This window comes from Thermobia domestica, chromosome 4 (assembly GCF_964235325.1).
Source record: "Thermobia domestica chromosome 4, izTheDome1.hap1.1, whole genome shotgun sequence".
In the NCBI taxonomy this organism is placed as follows: domain Eukaryota; kingdom Metazoa; phylum Arthropoda; class Insecta; order Zygentoma; family Lepismatidae; genus Thermobia; species Thermobia domestica.
Window position 1 is genome coordinate 239,136,823 of NC_137457.1, and position 14,111 is coordinate 239,150,933.

The 14,111-nt window shown below is 35.4% G+C and overlaps 1 protein-coding gene across 2 annotated transcripts in view; it reads right to left on the reverse strand.

The window, feature by feature from the left end:
• Positions 1-313: 313 nt before the first annotated feature.
• Positions 314-14,111, reverse strand: part of LOC145683464 (uncharacterized) — a 42,600-nt gene continuing 28,802 nt past the window's right edge. For both annotated transcript variants that reach the window (XM_081754798.1, XM_081754797.1), the window contains 3 exons: positions 11,068-11,118; positions 10,234-10,313; positions 314-431 (listed from right to left, as the gene is read on the reverse strand). In XM_081754798.1, the coding sequence (XP_081610924.1) occupies positions 10,237-10,313; positions 11,068-11,118 (128 nt within the window). In that variant the 3' untranslated portion in view covers positions 314-431; positions 10,234-10,236. The remainder of the gene's footprint in view (positions 432-10,233; positions 10,314-11,067; positions 11,119-14,111) is intronic.

Here is a 14,111-nt window from a genome sequence, read left to right on the forward strand (position 1 = left end):
AAAATGATGCAGTATATTTCCGGTAATTTTAAAATTGTGTTACGTTTTCTAAAATGAATAACTCATAAAGTTTAAAGTTTGAGATGATAATTATATGACTCTTAAGTGTGTATTTTAAATAGCCAAATTGTAATGGTATTAAAATGCAATATATAACTGCCTAAAATATATTCATTTTTATAACTATACAATTATTTTGTATCCATAATTAAGTTTCCACCGTAGTTTTCTGATTAGGGTATATATCCTCAGAGACAAAATATTGTAAAACCTGATTAAAAATTTAAATAAATAAATAAATAAAAAGCCAGTATTAATTTAAAATACGTAACTTTATTTCGATTATATTAATACGAATGGAGGTCGAACTGATACGATAGTGTTTAGTTATTAGTAATCATTTATTGCACTTTAAGATGTTTTTCCGTAATCTGTAAATAAAGAAAAAACGAATTAATACGTGTTACATATTAATATCTTAAAATAAAAAGAAAAGAGAATGCCTGTATGACCTCTTGGAACTATATTTTAGTTTTTTTAATAATTCTTTTACGGTTTCTGAAGTAAAGGAATGCAATTATATAGTTATTCATTTAAAGAAGCCCATATCAGTCAACAATTCACACTGAGGAATAGAAAGAAAATTTTCAAAAATTTTAGAACTATACAACTCGTAATACCAAAATTAATTCAATAAATTCAAACTAATTGACCAATCTTGCGAAATTAAGATTCTACTACGCGAGAAAATATCAAGCGTTAACCAGAATAATTAATAATGTACGTCGTTGCGTTTGCTTAAGACAAACAATAAAGATTCAAATGGATGAATTTTAATAAACATGCATTTCATTCCTAATAAATTCAACAAAATGTGGAATCTATATATCCAAAAATTAAACGTTCACTAGTGGTTTCTCAGTTGGACAAAATTGTTGGAGAATGGAAATTCTAAAGATTAGGTTTCCAGAAAATGAAAAAGAATGATTAAAAATAAATAAATTCAAAAGACAATAAAAGTTAATGATATATGAGGACGACGACCCTCTCAAGATTGATTGATAATGAAGTATATACTCATTAATCTTATCATGACGACACCAGCAATGTCAGAGCATCCTCTATGATTAATGGAAAAATTTGTAAAATTACTTTTCCTTATTAAACTAACGTTTGTTTACGTATAATTTTATACAAAGACAAGACACATACATATATTAATCGAAAAATGATATCGAGATAAACAAAAATAAATGTTTCTGAGTAAATTCTTAGGAGTAATAAGGAAAGAATGAATTTTGACGATGATAAAAGTATGCTATTTTGTGCAATTAACAATTGCCATAAGCATCCTGAACAAAAATTTATGAGGTGTGTACTTTATTGCTAAATGAGGCGTTACATCACCCTTGGGCGGACTACAGCGTTGATTTTCTGTGTCATGCTGTCAATGTAGAAGAGGATGGGTCCGAGTCCAATTTAAGTGATTCCTCCCACAGAGCGGCAAACATGAGGAGATATTCATATCTCCTCTGCACTATCCTTTCCAACACGTTCCAAATTTTCTCTATAAAGTTGAGATGAAACGAAGTTGTAGGTCAGATAAGATGTGGAATTACCACTGTATGTTCAGATAATGATTCCCACACAATCCTGACTCAGTGAACGATGCAGTTGCCGTCTTGATTCTGGTACTCTGGGAACTGATCATCTCTCACAGTGGACAAGTGAACACGTAATTCACATCCTTCACTACGGTGGGCACCTCGATCAATGGCCCAACCCCAACATTCGAAATACACCTCCACAACATGAAACTGCCATCCCATTCTGTAGAGCCCTTGAACTCACACAGCTTTGTAGGCTTCTCCGGCCCAACTCATTACTTTGAAGCGGCCATCTTTGGAATAGAATAAGAATCAGGGTTTGTCTGACCAGAGGATGCGTCCCAATTGATACCTCGCCCACGAGAGGCGATTTTTCTTCTGCATGTCATTTAGCCAAGAGCGTAACCAACGCGAGTGAATATGCCTACAACATGCAGTTCTTGTCGCAGGGCTCGCTCAGAAACTTGACACCTTTGTCCTGTACTGTACTCCTGCAGTAGCTCCAGCAGGGTTGGAACCGTTTAGAGGTCGCTAATCTCCCCAAAAATCTACAGTTGCGCTCGGATATGATGGGTTCTCTGTCACTGTTACTCCGAGAGGAGTTATTTCTACCGGACCTCCTCCATTTTGGATGGACAATAGTGACCCTGCATACGGACACACCAACGAACTGTGCCACCTCGCAGAGGAAATACCCATGTTCATGCACGAGGATATTGGTACCTTTTTGTCACTCGGTTAGTTACCTCTTCATCATATCGTTCAACCTGTAATGAAATTATACCGCATGCAAATCATACTCAAATTTACGGTATCTACAAATATGTTGCTATGCCAAGCCACTTTGTACAAAAATCCTTTGAATGGTCACACTTCATAATATTTTGTCCAGGGAGCTTATTTTATTGTGCATGAACGAGTTGTTGATAAGAATCACGCTAGTGGGATCGAAATGTTAATGGGTCTGTCCATCCGTTATTTCTCTCTGTAAATTTTAACCAAAGCGACTCTTTCGTTTTTTTTCTGTCATTAAACGATTAGAGCAATTATGTCGGCATGTTTTGTAAATTGAATAAGTTCTTTAACATATTTACGAGTAATCGTGACATTTAGGGTCCCTATTCATATCCCACATCTCTCGCATGGAATACTGATATTGAATTCTACTCTCCTCTTATAGGTAGCTTAAAAGGATTATCTTGTCCAAGTTCGTTAATATAATCGAGCAGTCAATGGTTTTATGCATAACGATGACTTTAACGCCGGACAAGTTTATTGGAGTTCTTTAGTGGAATAAATTTCTGAATATCTTCATGAGTAACCCTGACATTAATAGTGACTCTTGAGCTCCATATCCAATCTTTGAAATACTGACTCCATAAACTACCAGGGTAGATACTTATGTAACTTTAGCCTAACTGTCTATACTGACTTTACGAGAGTTTTTTTGTACATGGACGATTCGTAAATCTTGCAGATTTCTACGTCCCAAAGGGCTGGCACATGTATAAATTGTGATTGTGAGTACAACGCCAAACAGGTCCAAGGGGTAGCGTGTCAAGCGGACTAGTTAACACTACTGTTCTGTAAACTTCTTCAATAAATTTTTAGGGTACTGGCAATAAATAAATGCTTAACGCTGCTTGATAGTGAACAATTACCTTAACATTTCATTCTGGGTCATAAAGATGAGAGAGCAACTAAAACATTTTCAAAAACTGAATAGTGCACAATATTAGATCACTCTGCACTACTGAAAAATGTTCACTGCTGACTGCTCACATTACTGGAAAATGTTCGCGAGCGATTTGCGGCAGCTTGCGCTACATGTATGAAAGAGCTTGTAATGTTATTTAAGATCTCTTATGTTACATTTATTTGCACACAATTCGAATCACTAGATAAGTCAAAACGATTCAGTACCTTAATTTTTAGAATTAATTCCAAAAACTAACAATTGCATACCTTGGAAATTAAGCTCGTCAAATATATAGAACAACTAACTTTTGTTCTCAAAATTCCATGAATAATAATTTTTCTGTTGTCATAGCAACACGAAACAAGCAATTATCTCTAGTTATAGCCACTGCCATTAAATGAATATAAATCTATCACAACATATATTCTACAGTTTTCTTCCTCATAACATATTGTGCACTTTTAATCACCGTTGCCCATAATAGCTACAATTAAAAATGAAAGTAATTTACAGATGTCAGACATACAATATGTCAGATATACAATATCGTTGTATATATATGGCTCCCAATGAGCACTTTTTAAATTGATTACAATTGAAGAAAGAATCCTGGACCGTTAAATATCTTACATACGTGGTTATCTTACTTTCCAAATAGCCCTCACATGTATAACAGATAATATATTTATATTTATTAATTTCATTTTGTCTTACATTCATTTAATAAATAATTCTATTTTAATTGCATAAAATTATCGACGAAGAGGACTTTCAAAATACGATCCTTTTGCTGATTATTTAGGTCCTAAAATAGATTCTTTAATTCAATGTTGTCGGAGCTCATAGACAAATTAAATTAAATTATATTGAAATGTTACATAAGGTACTTCTCCCATGTAGACATAATTAAGATAATTATAAGAGATTTTGAAAACACAATATTGATAAGTGAAACGAATTACAAAGAAATCACAAAAATACTCAAAATGAAACAAAACTAAACTTGAATTATATCATTAACCAAGAATAATGCAAATAAAGAAATTATTATATTAAGAACTAGCAACGTTTTTGTTGGTTATCTTACAGTATAACTTGTTTTATTTATTAAGGCATAGTTAGCCTAAATTTGATAAGAAATATTCGTATTCGTTTACATTAAGAACATTATTTATATTATCTGTATAGAATTCAAACAAAGTACGAATGACAAATGAAGGTATTACGATAATTAAAGTGAAATAACACAGAAATCAATTGAATATGTTTTCTCAGACGGCACTACATTAGCTTAAGTTATATTGCCAAGAATTCGGTTAAGTTATATTGCGACCTACAATCTTGTATACAGTTTTGCCTATTATTTGCTTCCACGGTACCTTGGTTTCTATTTTGGGAATTTCTGCTACCTATGAAATTGTTACGATATCCATTTCGACAAAAATTAGATGTACTGTTTACCTGATTTCTAAATGTAGTACAATTACTAATTCTCTTTCTTCTGAAATTAGGTTCGGTTCTGATACCGGTATAATTGAGTCTATCATTATTTCTTACATAGGACGACATTCTTCACGCACATTGATATTTCGAATTGGAATATGATTGGCTCTGCTTCGGTTGTTATTAGTTTGGTTTCGATTAGTGTTACTTTTATATACGGAATTCACAAAATCAGTACGATTCTTATCAATTTTGGGATCATACCGTCCGTTTCGAACCAAAGCATCTCGGTTTGACAACATAAAATCATTCTCAAATTTGGAAAACAATGTATTTTAAAATCTAAATAATTTCGTAAACTCCCCCAGATCGCTTTGAAATAAAAAGAGCTCGTTGGTAGCAATATGTGTGGTAAAATTGTAAGAAATTTGAATGTGTCTACCAAAATTAAATGGCATTCTTCTTCGAACTTTTCTAAAAAATACACTTGCAGGTATGTCTTCTGACCTTCCACTAAATTTCGTAAAATACCTTATTTCACTAAATCAGAAATGATGATGATTATAAGACTGATTCAAATGATTAGACTTTACGTATCTGGTTTTCCGGCGATGTGATGACAACGGTCTTCTTTCTTCTTTCCTGTTGCTAGAAGCACCATCATCCCTCTCAGTATAGCTTTCCGGTATATAACTTCCTTCCAAAGCTAATCTGGGTTCGTTTGGCCTACGGTCGCTATTGGTGATCTGATCAGGATTATCATTTATGGTAATGATCCTTTCCTTGATAGTGTTTATTTCTTCCTGTAATACTTTAATTTGGTTGCGATGCACACTAACTTGGGTTTCAACCACTTCCACTTTGTACAATTGTAAATCTAGGCAAAATTTGTTCCACCCTACAATCTGTTCGTTCTAGTTGAGTGTTTATTTGCTTTGTAATTTGTTCAAATTTGTTCTTCGTTTGATGAAACCTAGCGTCTATCTGTTGTGTTTGCTGTGCCAGTTGCTCAAATTTAGTATTCATTTGCTAAGTAATTTGTTGAAATTTACTATCCATTTGCTGAAACCTAGTATCCATCTGTATTGTTTGCTGTGTCAGTTGCTTAAATTTAGTATTCATTTGCTGTGATTAGTGTGTCAGTTGCTCAAATTTAGTATTCATTTGCTGTGACAAGGATTGACCTAGCTGTTTTATAAGGTCAGTGACATTCGTTGATATATCCGATCCTAGTGTTTCAACATTACCAACTTCGTCATTATTACTTTCGACTCTGGGTAAATTCATTTTAATATTCCTATAAATTTTACTTTCACTTCTTAATAAAGTGTACTCCGTGTTAACGGTTATTTATTAGATTGTTTACTTTGCTTCACACAAATCTGAAGGTTCCTTGGCGGAAAACTCCATCTAAAAATATGATGTAACGTTATTTAAGAATCCCTTTTGTTACATATATTTACCCAGAATTCGAATCACTAGATAAGTCAAGACGATCCAGTACCTTTATTTTTACAGTTATTTGCGAAAACTAACAATTGCATACCTTGGAAATTAGGCTCATCAAATATATAGAACAACTAACTTTTATTCTTAAAACTCCGTGAATAATATTTTTTCTGTTGTCTTAGCAACACGAAACAAGCAATGTTCTCTAGTTATAACCACTACCATTACATGAATATCAATCTACTTTAACATATATTCTACATCTTTTCTTCTCCTTCTTCATAACATATTGTGCATTTTTAGGCACCGTTGCCTAAAATAGTTACAATTAAAAATGAAAGTAATTCATAGATGTCAGATATACAATATGTCAGATATACAATATCGTTGTAAGGTTCCTCGCTCTTTAATGTAAATATCTCCTGGTGTTTGACAAACAACTTTCCAATATGTTAAGCAAAGGGGTGTTGGCATGTTTGGTCTCTTAACTTGAATCAACTTATTTTTATCCGTGGTGAGTCATTAAATTGTGGTATATGCTAATGATGTCAATGACTTGAAACGGCTCATCCATAACGCTTGTACCAGATAACTAGAACGGATTTTCCAATTCATAATCCTGTACCACTATGCATGCATTGCTGTCAATGGCGGAGATTCCACAATTTCCTGTGATGTGCCAGACGAACATACATTTGTGTCGCTGTTGATGTCGATATCTACTTCTGCGAACTTACTGTTCCCAGGTTTTCAGATCTCTCGTACTCTTTCAAAATCCCAATATTATCTCGGCTTGTGCCAGTAATAATCTCCCTACGTTTGTTACTTAAATTAAATTACATCCAGTATATATATGGAAAAATAAAACCGATAAGGTTTGTGAGGTGGATCCTGACAAAAGGTAAAAAGCAATCACACGTATTTAAACAGAAATATGCTACGTTTCACTGCTAGAAATGACCAAAATTGTGTAAATACTGCACTGCAACACGCATTATTTTAAACAGATGAAAATATGAAGAAGAAGTTCATTGCAAGAGAAGTCACTAATATCATCCAAAAGTACATATTTAAATGATGTAAAATGTGTGCGTAAGGAAGTCTCCGTAGAACGTAATTCCCAACAGAAGTCACATATATCACCCAAAAGTATATGTTTAAATTTTGTGTGCAATGTATTGGTAAGGAAGTCTGTGGAAGGTAATTCCCAACTGAAGTCACATATATCATCCAAAAGTACATATCTAAATGATGTGCAATGTATGCGTAAGGAAGTCTGTGGAAGGTAATTCCCAACTGAAGTCACATATATCATCCAAAAGTACATATCTAAATGATGTGCAATGTATGCGTAAGGAAGTCTGTGTAGAAGTAATTCCCAGATGTACTAACAACAAAATTCTGAGATCTGGTCTGAATTGAACCTGGGTTCAAAGAGGTTAAAGGTAATTTTTAATATCATTTAATACGGGATACATCAACGAGAAGTTGGCAATGTTAGTGAATGCTGGTTTCAAGATTCCTTGTTTAAAAATAACGTGCGATACGATGCCTTGCTTTGCTTTATTTTCTCCGTTCTTGTTTAGAAGTTCGTTCCATTGTGTCTATGGCAATATCTGCATTCTGCATAATGTCACCTTTCTTGTCCCGTTACAAGGTTATATATATATATATATATATATATATATATATATATATATATATATATATATATATATATATATATATATATATATATGGGTGTAAAAGCTCACTTTTGAAACGAGCTTAGCTGAGCTAAAACCCAGAGTGCATAAATTGAGTAAACTCACTCTCGAACTCAAACTCAAGTTTTTAAAAGAGCGTGCTCATGCAATGCTGAATATAGTTGAGCTACGCTCAACGTAAGGAAACTTATATATAATTTATCTGGTTTTTTAATACGAAGCGTTTCCTATGGTTGAAAATGAGGTCGATCGCAGCTACTTCTTACCAAGTCAGTGTCTCAGGAATGAAGAATGAGGCCATCATAGCCAATGTTTCTTACAGTCATCGCTATATCACCAAAAGCCAGATAAAGAATCAACGTTAACGTCACAATGCGAATTTTAAGCTACACCATTTGGTTATTCTGACGACAATATAAGTATGCTTACTGTCGTCTTGAGTAATTTGTAAAACCGTCCTCCATAAACTTGCATCAAGGGTCTAATGACATTATTAGAACTTCAAGTTTCTTCTCGAAAATCAAACAAACGCAAACGTATAAATGACTGATTTCAATATTTTTGAAAATAACAATAGAATGAATTGAGAGTTTTTTACCCTCAAACTCACTATTATTTCGAGCTAAATCCAAATCACGTTCACATTTTCAAACTCTACTCACAGAAACAAAAAAAGATGTAATACCTTTTCGGAATCTCTTAGTTTCTGAGCTACAAGCTACCAAAAATGTGGAAAAATTAATCCCATTGGACAATATCTCCAAAAGTACTTGATACCCAGTTGAAACGGTTGTGTCATCATCTTAGACTTCTGATGTGCTCTATCCAAAAATCCAAGATCCGGACCCATGTAGGGCGGTGCAAGGGATTTCCCGAAGGGAAGTAAGAGATTGCTAGATATTCCATTAGAATAGCTGGTCTTATTTATGACGTATCGAACGACGTCCCACGAAGTAAGGACCATTCGTATACAGAACATCGGTATCTTGATCAAAATTAAGATAGAGAATGTGTTTTGGTATGTTGTGCGTGGTTGTATAACTACAGAAAGGAGCGATTATAGTTGACAAAGCTAAACAAAATCCTCAGTTTAAAGTCTCACGATCGTACTCTGTGAGCTAAAGAAGACAAATATTTTAGACATTTAATGGTTTCTAAAGAATTAGCACAATAATAATGTGAAAAAATGGGAATATCCTGAAAAAAGAACATGATATTCTCCCGAAACAAGCCCATTTGACATGTATGTTAAAGTTAGACTGCTATCCAGTCACGTGAGCATTGTCGAATGTGGAAAGAAGATGGGGTTTTAATTGCCGTCAGTCAGGGTTGCATGCCCTTGTGCAGCGTTATTTTAGTTGTTACTGGAATGAGTCTCTTGGAGGTTGGCGTTGAATGTATATAAGCTGAAATATTCGAATTGAACATTGTGTTCTTTTGAGACCTGTAGGCTTTCAATAAATCCCCGACCTACAGTAAAAAAATCTATTAACTTCTGTTACATTTGTGCACATGTTATTTGTCATTCTGGAGGGCGACATTGATTAAAGTAGTGAAACAAGCATGGGTTCCACATGTGTATTGCATCCGGTGCTTTTCTACATTGAATGCTTGGATGCACGTTAAAAAGGCTCCATGAAGTTTGCTTGTTTGCTATTTGGCTTGAACCCAACCATCATGCATCCGATTGCTATTTTTGTATGGTACCTCCCTTGGGGAAAGAGAGAGTGCCAAGTGAAAGAGGAATATTCAATATCCTGACATCTCATTTGTCATTCACTGTGTGGTTCATAGCGAAGGTTTTCCAATTTCTGTGCCACCACCTCGCAGTAATAGAAATGATGCTGAATCGACATATACAGCCGAAAGCGTGCAATCATTCAACAGAGTCACTAACTCTACATTTACACCAAAATCGTCATCTAGAGAACCACATAAAATCACAGAGGATGAGGTCAGTGATCTCATTAGGGCCTAGATGTTCGAAAGAGTAAGGCTGGACTTGGCCTCACGTCTTTACAAATGGGATCTTCTCGCCAACACAGTACGTGAGTCTGTCTCGCGAGCGTCAGAGGAAACTTGAGGGGCATTTCAGTACTTAAAATAGCATTGCAGTTTACAGTAACATTAACGTTTAGTTGAAACACCTGAACATTACAAAACGTACCAGATGAGTGGAGACCGTTTATGCGTAGCTCAAAAACAATTGAAAAACAAGTGAAAGAGGATTAGGGAAAGTATGTATAACTTATAAACCTAAGAAAGATTAAATACAAATGGAAACATTAACAAAAATAGATTGTAATATCGTATGTATATGTATACTTACTATTTAGTTTAATCTTATAAATTTTTTCGCTTTCCCTTGGAGAATCAAAACGGGGGATCCACTTCTGCGCTCTTTAGCATCTGTGAAAGATAACACCTTAATACTTGAAACATAACCGATATCCGCTAAGCAATAACAAAGTAAATACATATGAGGGTTTTTTGCAACAATGGTCTAATCCACATTATTTAAAAATGTAGACAAATCAAGTTAATGTTAAACACATGTAGATAATTGTACAATATACCAAAAGCAAACACAAGTGCTTGAATGTGTCATACATTGTACATACATATATTGTTTAAAAAAACACATGATTAACTTGATTTATCTCCATTTTTTAAAAATGTGGGTAGACCACTGTTGCACTAACCCCCTCATATATACTCACAAATTGTAGAATCATGGTATTATACTGGCATGAATAGAACAGAACAATTAGATTCTAGGCGTAAGAGTACTTTGAATTTTTACATGGAGAACGAAGTTTGAAATATAAACTAAAGTTAAATTTCCCGTAACAGTGCAAGTACTTGACGCTAAATATTTCCAAAATGAAATTCTTTAAGATATTCAATTTCAGGCTTGATACGAGTGAAATGATCTCTTTATATTGCTAAACATACCGACCTTTAACGTCACTGTTACAACCCAATTACGGAAAACATAGAAAGTTAAAATATTTGGCTTCACTTGGCAAATATATTTTCCTAAAATTCTCAATAATAATATCTTGCAATTTATAGTTGTTCTACTTAAAATATTAAAGAAAAACCAAATTTGAAATAAACATCGTTATTAAAATCTTAATAAATAATAATAAGCATTATTTACCTGCAAGGGAATATTCCACTACGCTGCAACCAGTTGAGTTACACACGTTTTCTGGTTAAGAAAATATTTTAAATTAAAATAACTTAAAATGTGCTGATGATTACAAGACGCAGTGATGCTATACTGAAATATATACACTCATAAAGAGTACATGAGCTCAATAAACAAAATTGTAATTTTCGTTACTATCTTCGTCATTATTCACGCAACTCGCTTCGTTTCCATTGTTGCTTTTGATTGGAGTATATTGTTCCATATCAGCACCAAGGATATGAAGATCTACACCTTAAGTTGGAATCAGGACGATAATAATGCCCTCAAATGTCAACACTCTCCTTATGAAAGTCAACCAGGATCCCCGTGTAAAAAGAAGCGTGTTTCAACTACTTGCAAAATTATTTCTCCTATTCAAAATTATGTCTTTTCATGTCATTACAACCTTTGTTAAAATTTTAAAGATGTCTTTCACAAAACAAAAACCTACTGAAAAGATAATATTAAACTCAACAGCAGATATATCGTTAATTACGACTGTAAATGATATATTGTAAAATAAATATATCAATAGCACACATTTGCTGCAATAAACCATATCATATTTTAAAACTTTGGCATATTTAATGAGGGTTTAGGGTTTCTTTCACCAGCAATTCTATGATGGAAGTTGAACCTACAACTTATCGTGGTATTCGAACCACCGGAAATCGAACAGAAATCTACCACAAAGAAGGTAAATTCTATAACAATATAGTCACGAGAGAGCTCTGTTATATTTATTTATGTAAAGCAAACAGATCATAGAAAGCACATGATTCACTTTGCAAATTCTCTTCTCGTAGTACAGAGGTTATTCAGTCTACATTTGGCCAATTTCGATTTAACCTAATAACTTAGAAGAATCCATGGCTCCAGGCCCATAAGTGCTCGATCTCTTTCCCTTGGTTCCTAACAATAGCCCGACAGCGTAATTTCCACTGTAATAGGATTCTCTGAAGAACTGGGAGGAGAATCTAGTCCCATTCCCTTCGCACAGCTTTTCGAAGTCCTTCCACAGTTGTCACACGCCGTTTTTCCAAAGCCCACTTCATCAATCCAAATCCACAATAGTCCATAGGACTTGCCTCTGAAGATTTAACAGGTACCTCATTGAAAGGTATCATCTAAGGAGTGTATCGAAAAGTAGTTAGCAACATTGGGGGTGTCGGTGTGTACTTACGAGGCTGCATAGACGGCAAAACCTGGAAGCATCTGGTCAGTTGAAGTCTTGTAAACGGATAGTTGCCTGCTTGTTGCTATGTACCTAGTTGAATGGGAAACGTCGCGTGGGAATCGGGAAGTGAAGTGGGAAATGCTGCACAATTGGTGCACCTTCAATGGCATAACATACAATCAGATAGGAAAAAAGTTTGGGGTTCATCATATAACTGTGAACTCGGTCATTGAGAAATTCGGTGAACATTACAGCTTTGAAGATATTCCGAGCTCCAGGCGAGAAAAGGGTCCCAGAAATCCTGGACTCGACCGTGACGTTGTGCGGTTGATACACCAAAATCCATCATTGTCTGTGCGATATTTGGCTACCAAAGCAAGAACATCCATAGGAATGATTCAGCGTATCAAGGCCAGACATAATTTGAAGACTTATAAGAAGGAAAAACGTGTGAAACAAACACGAAAGCAGAGACAAACGGCACAAAGAAGAGCCCGCAAGCAGTATGAGAACATCGTAAAGTCACCAGAGCGATGTGTGTTGATGGACGATGAAACGTACGTAAAAGAGGACTCAAAAACACTTCCGGGACCCCAATATTATACTGTACGCAATGCTCGGGATGTATGTGCTGCACAGAGGTACGTTGACGTGGAAAAATTTGGGGAAAAAGTACTGGTATGGCAGGCAATCTCCTCCTGTGGTTTGCGCGCCGATATTTTTGTTATGCAGAATCCACCATAAACGCAGAAGTGTACCGAAAGGAATGTCTACAAAAAAGACAGCTGCCCTTGTATAAAAGGCATGCAATCTCCCATTGTTTTGGTCCAACGTAGCAACAGAACACTTTGCTAAGACGACAGTACGGTGGCTCAATGAACAGAACATCGAGTTTGTAGGAAACCACATGAATCCACCAAACTGCCCACAACTCCGTCCAATCGAAAGATGTTGGGCAATTGTCAAACGCAACTTTCGAAAGAATGATAAACCAGTGCGCAACAAGGCGGGCTTCAAGAGAGACTGGGCTGCAGCATCGAGGAAATGCACCGTCGAAACTGTGCAACTGTTAATGGCTGGAATTAAACAGAAACTACGTTCATATGTACGACGGGACATGTACGTTGTATTTTCTTTGTCATGCAGACACATAGAGGTTCTCTATTAATAAAAATGCGGGTTTGCTTAACTTTTTATCTTTTTTTTCTGACATTCCTAACATATGAAATTTTGCTAACTACTTTTCGATACACTCCTTATATACCACTTGCCTCCTCCATCTCCCTGTAGAATGCAAGGGACGATCGTGAGGTATGTGATGAGGCCTTGTCCATGTGAATGCGCACCAGATTGCTGTGATTTCCGTGCATTGTTGGAATCACATGCTCGTAGATCAGCCGCATGATCTGCTCCTCAAAATACTGCGAATTTATTTTGCAGTTCTTCGCTACCCTACGAATCTTCAGTTTACCTCGGTAACAGTAGCCACTAACGACCATGAACCCTTTTGGGAAGGATTCTTAACAGACACGGACCAACTTTCTGAAGTTTTTGGCGCCTTTCTCTTGGTACATGATGGCTCTCGGTTTGCCGCAGTCGGAAAGGTAAATCCATGCTTCCTCGAGCGTTACGATGTACATCCACCTTTGTTTTGCCAGATGCAGTTCGTACATTTTCCGGACGTTACACTTTCGTTCCTTTTGGTGGGCATCCGTGAAAAGATAGCCTCGAGTTTTCATGACTTATTTCATCTTGAGTTGATGGTGTAACGTGTGGCTCACAGTTTATAAAGACACGTCAAGGCGATTAGCCATACAACTTTGTGTTGGTGGAT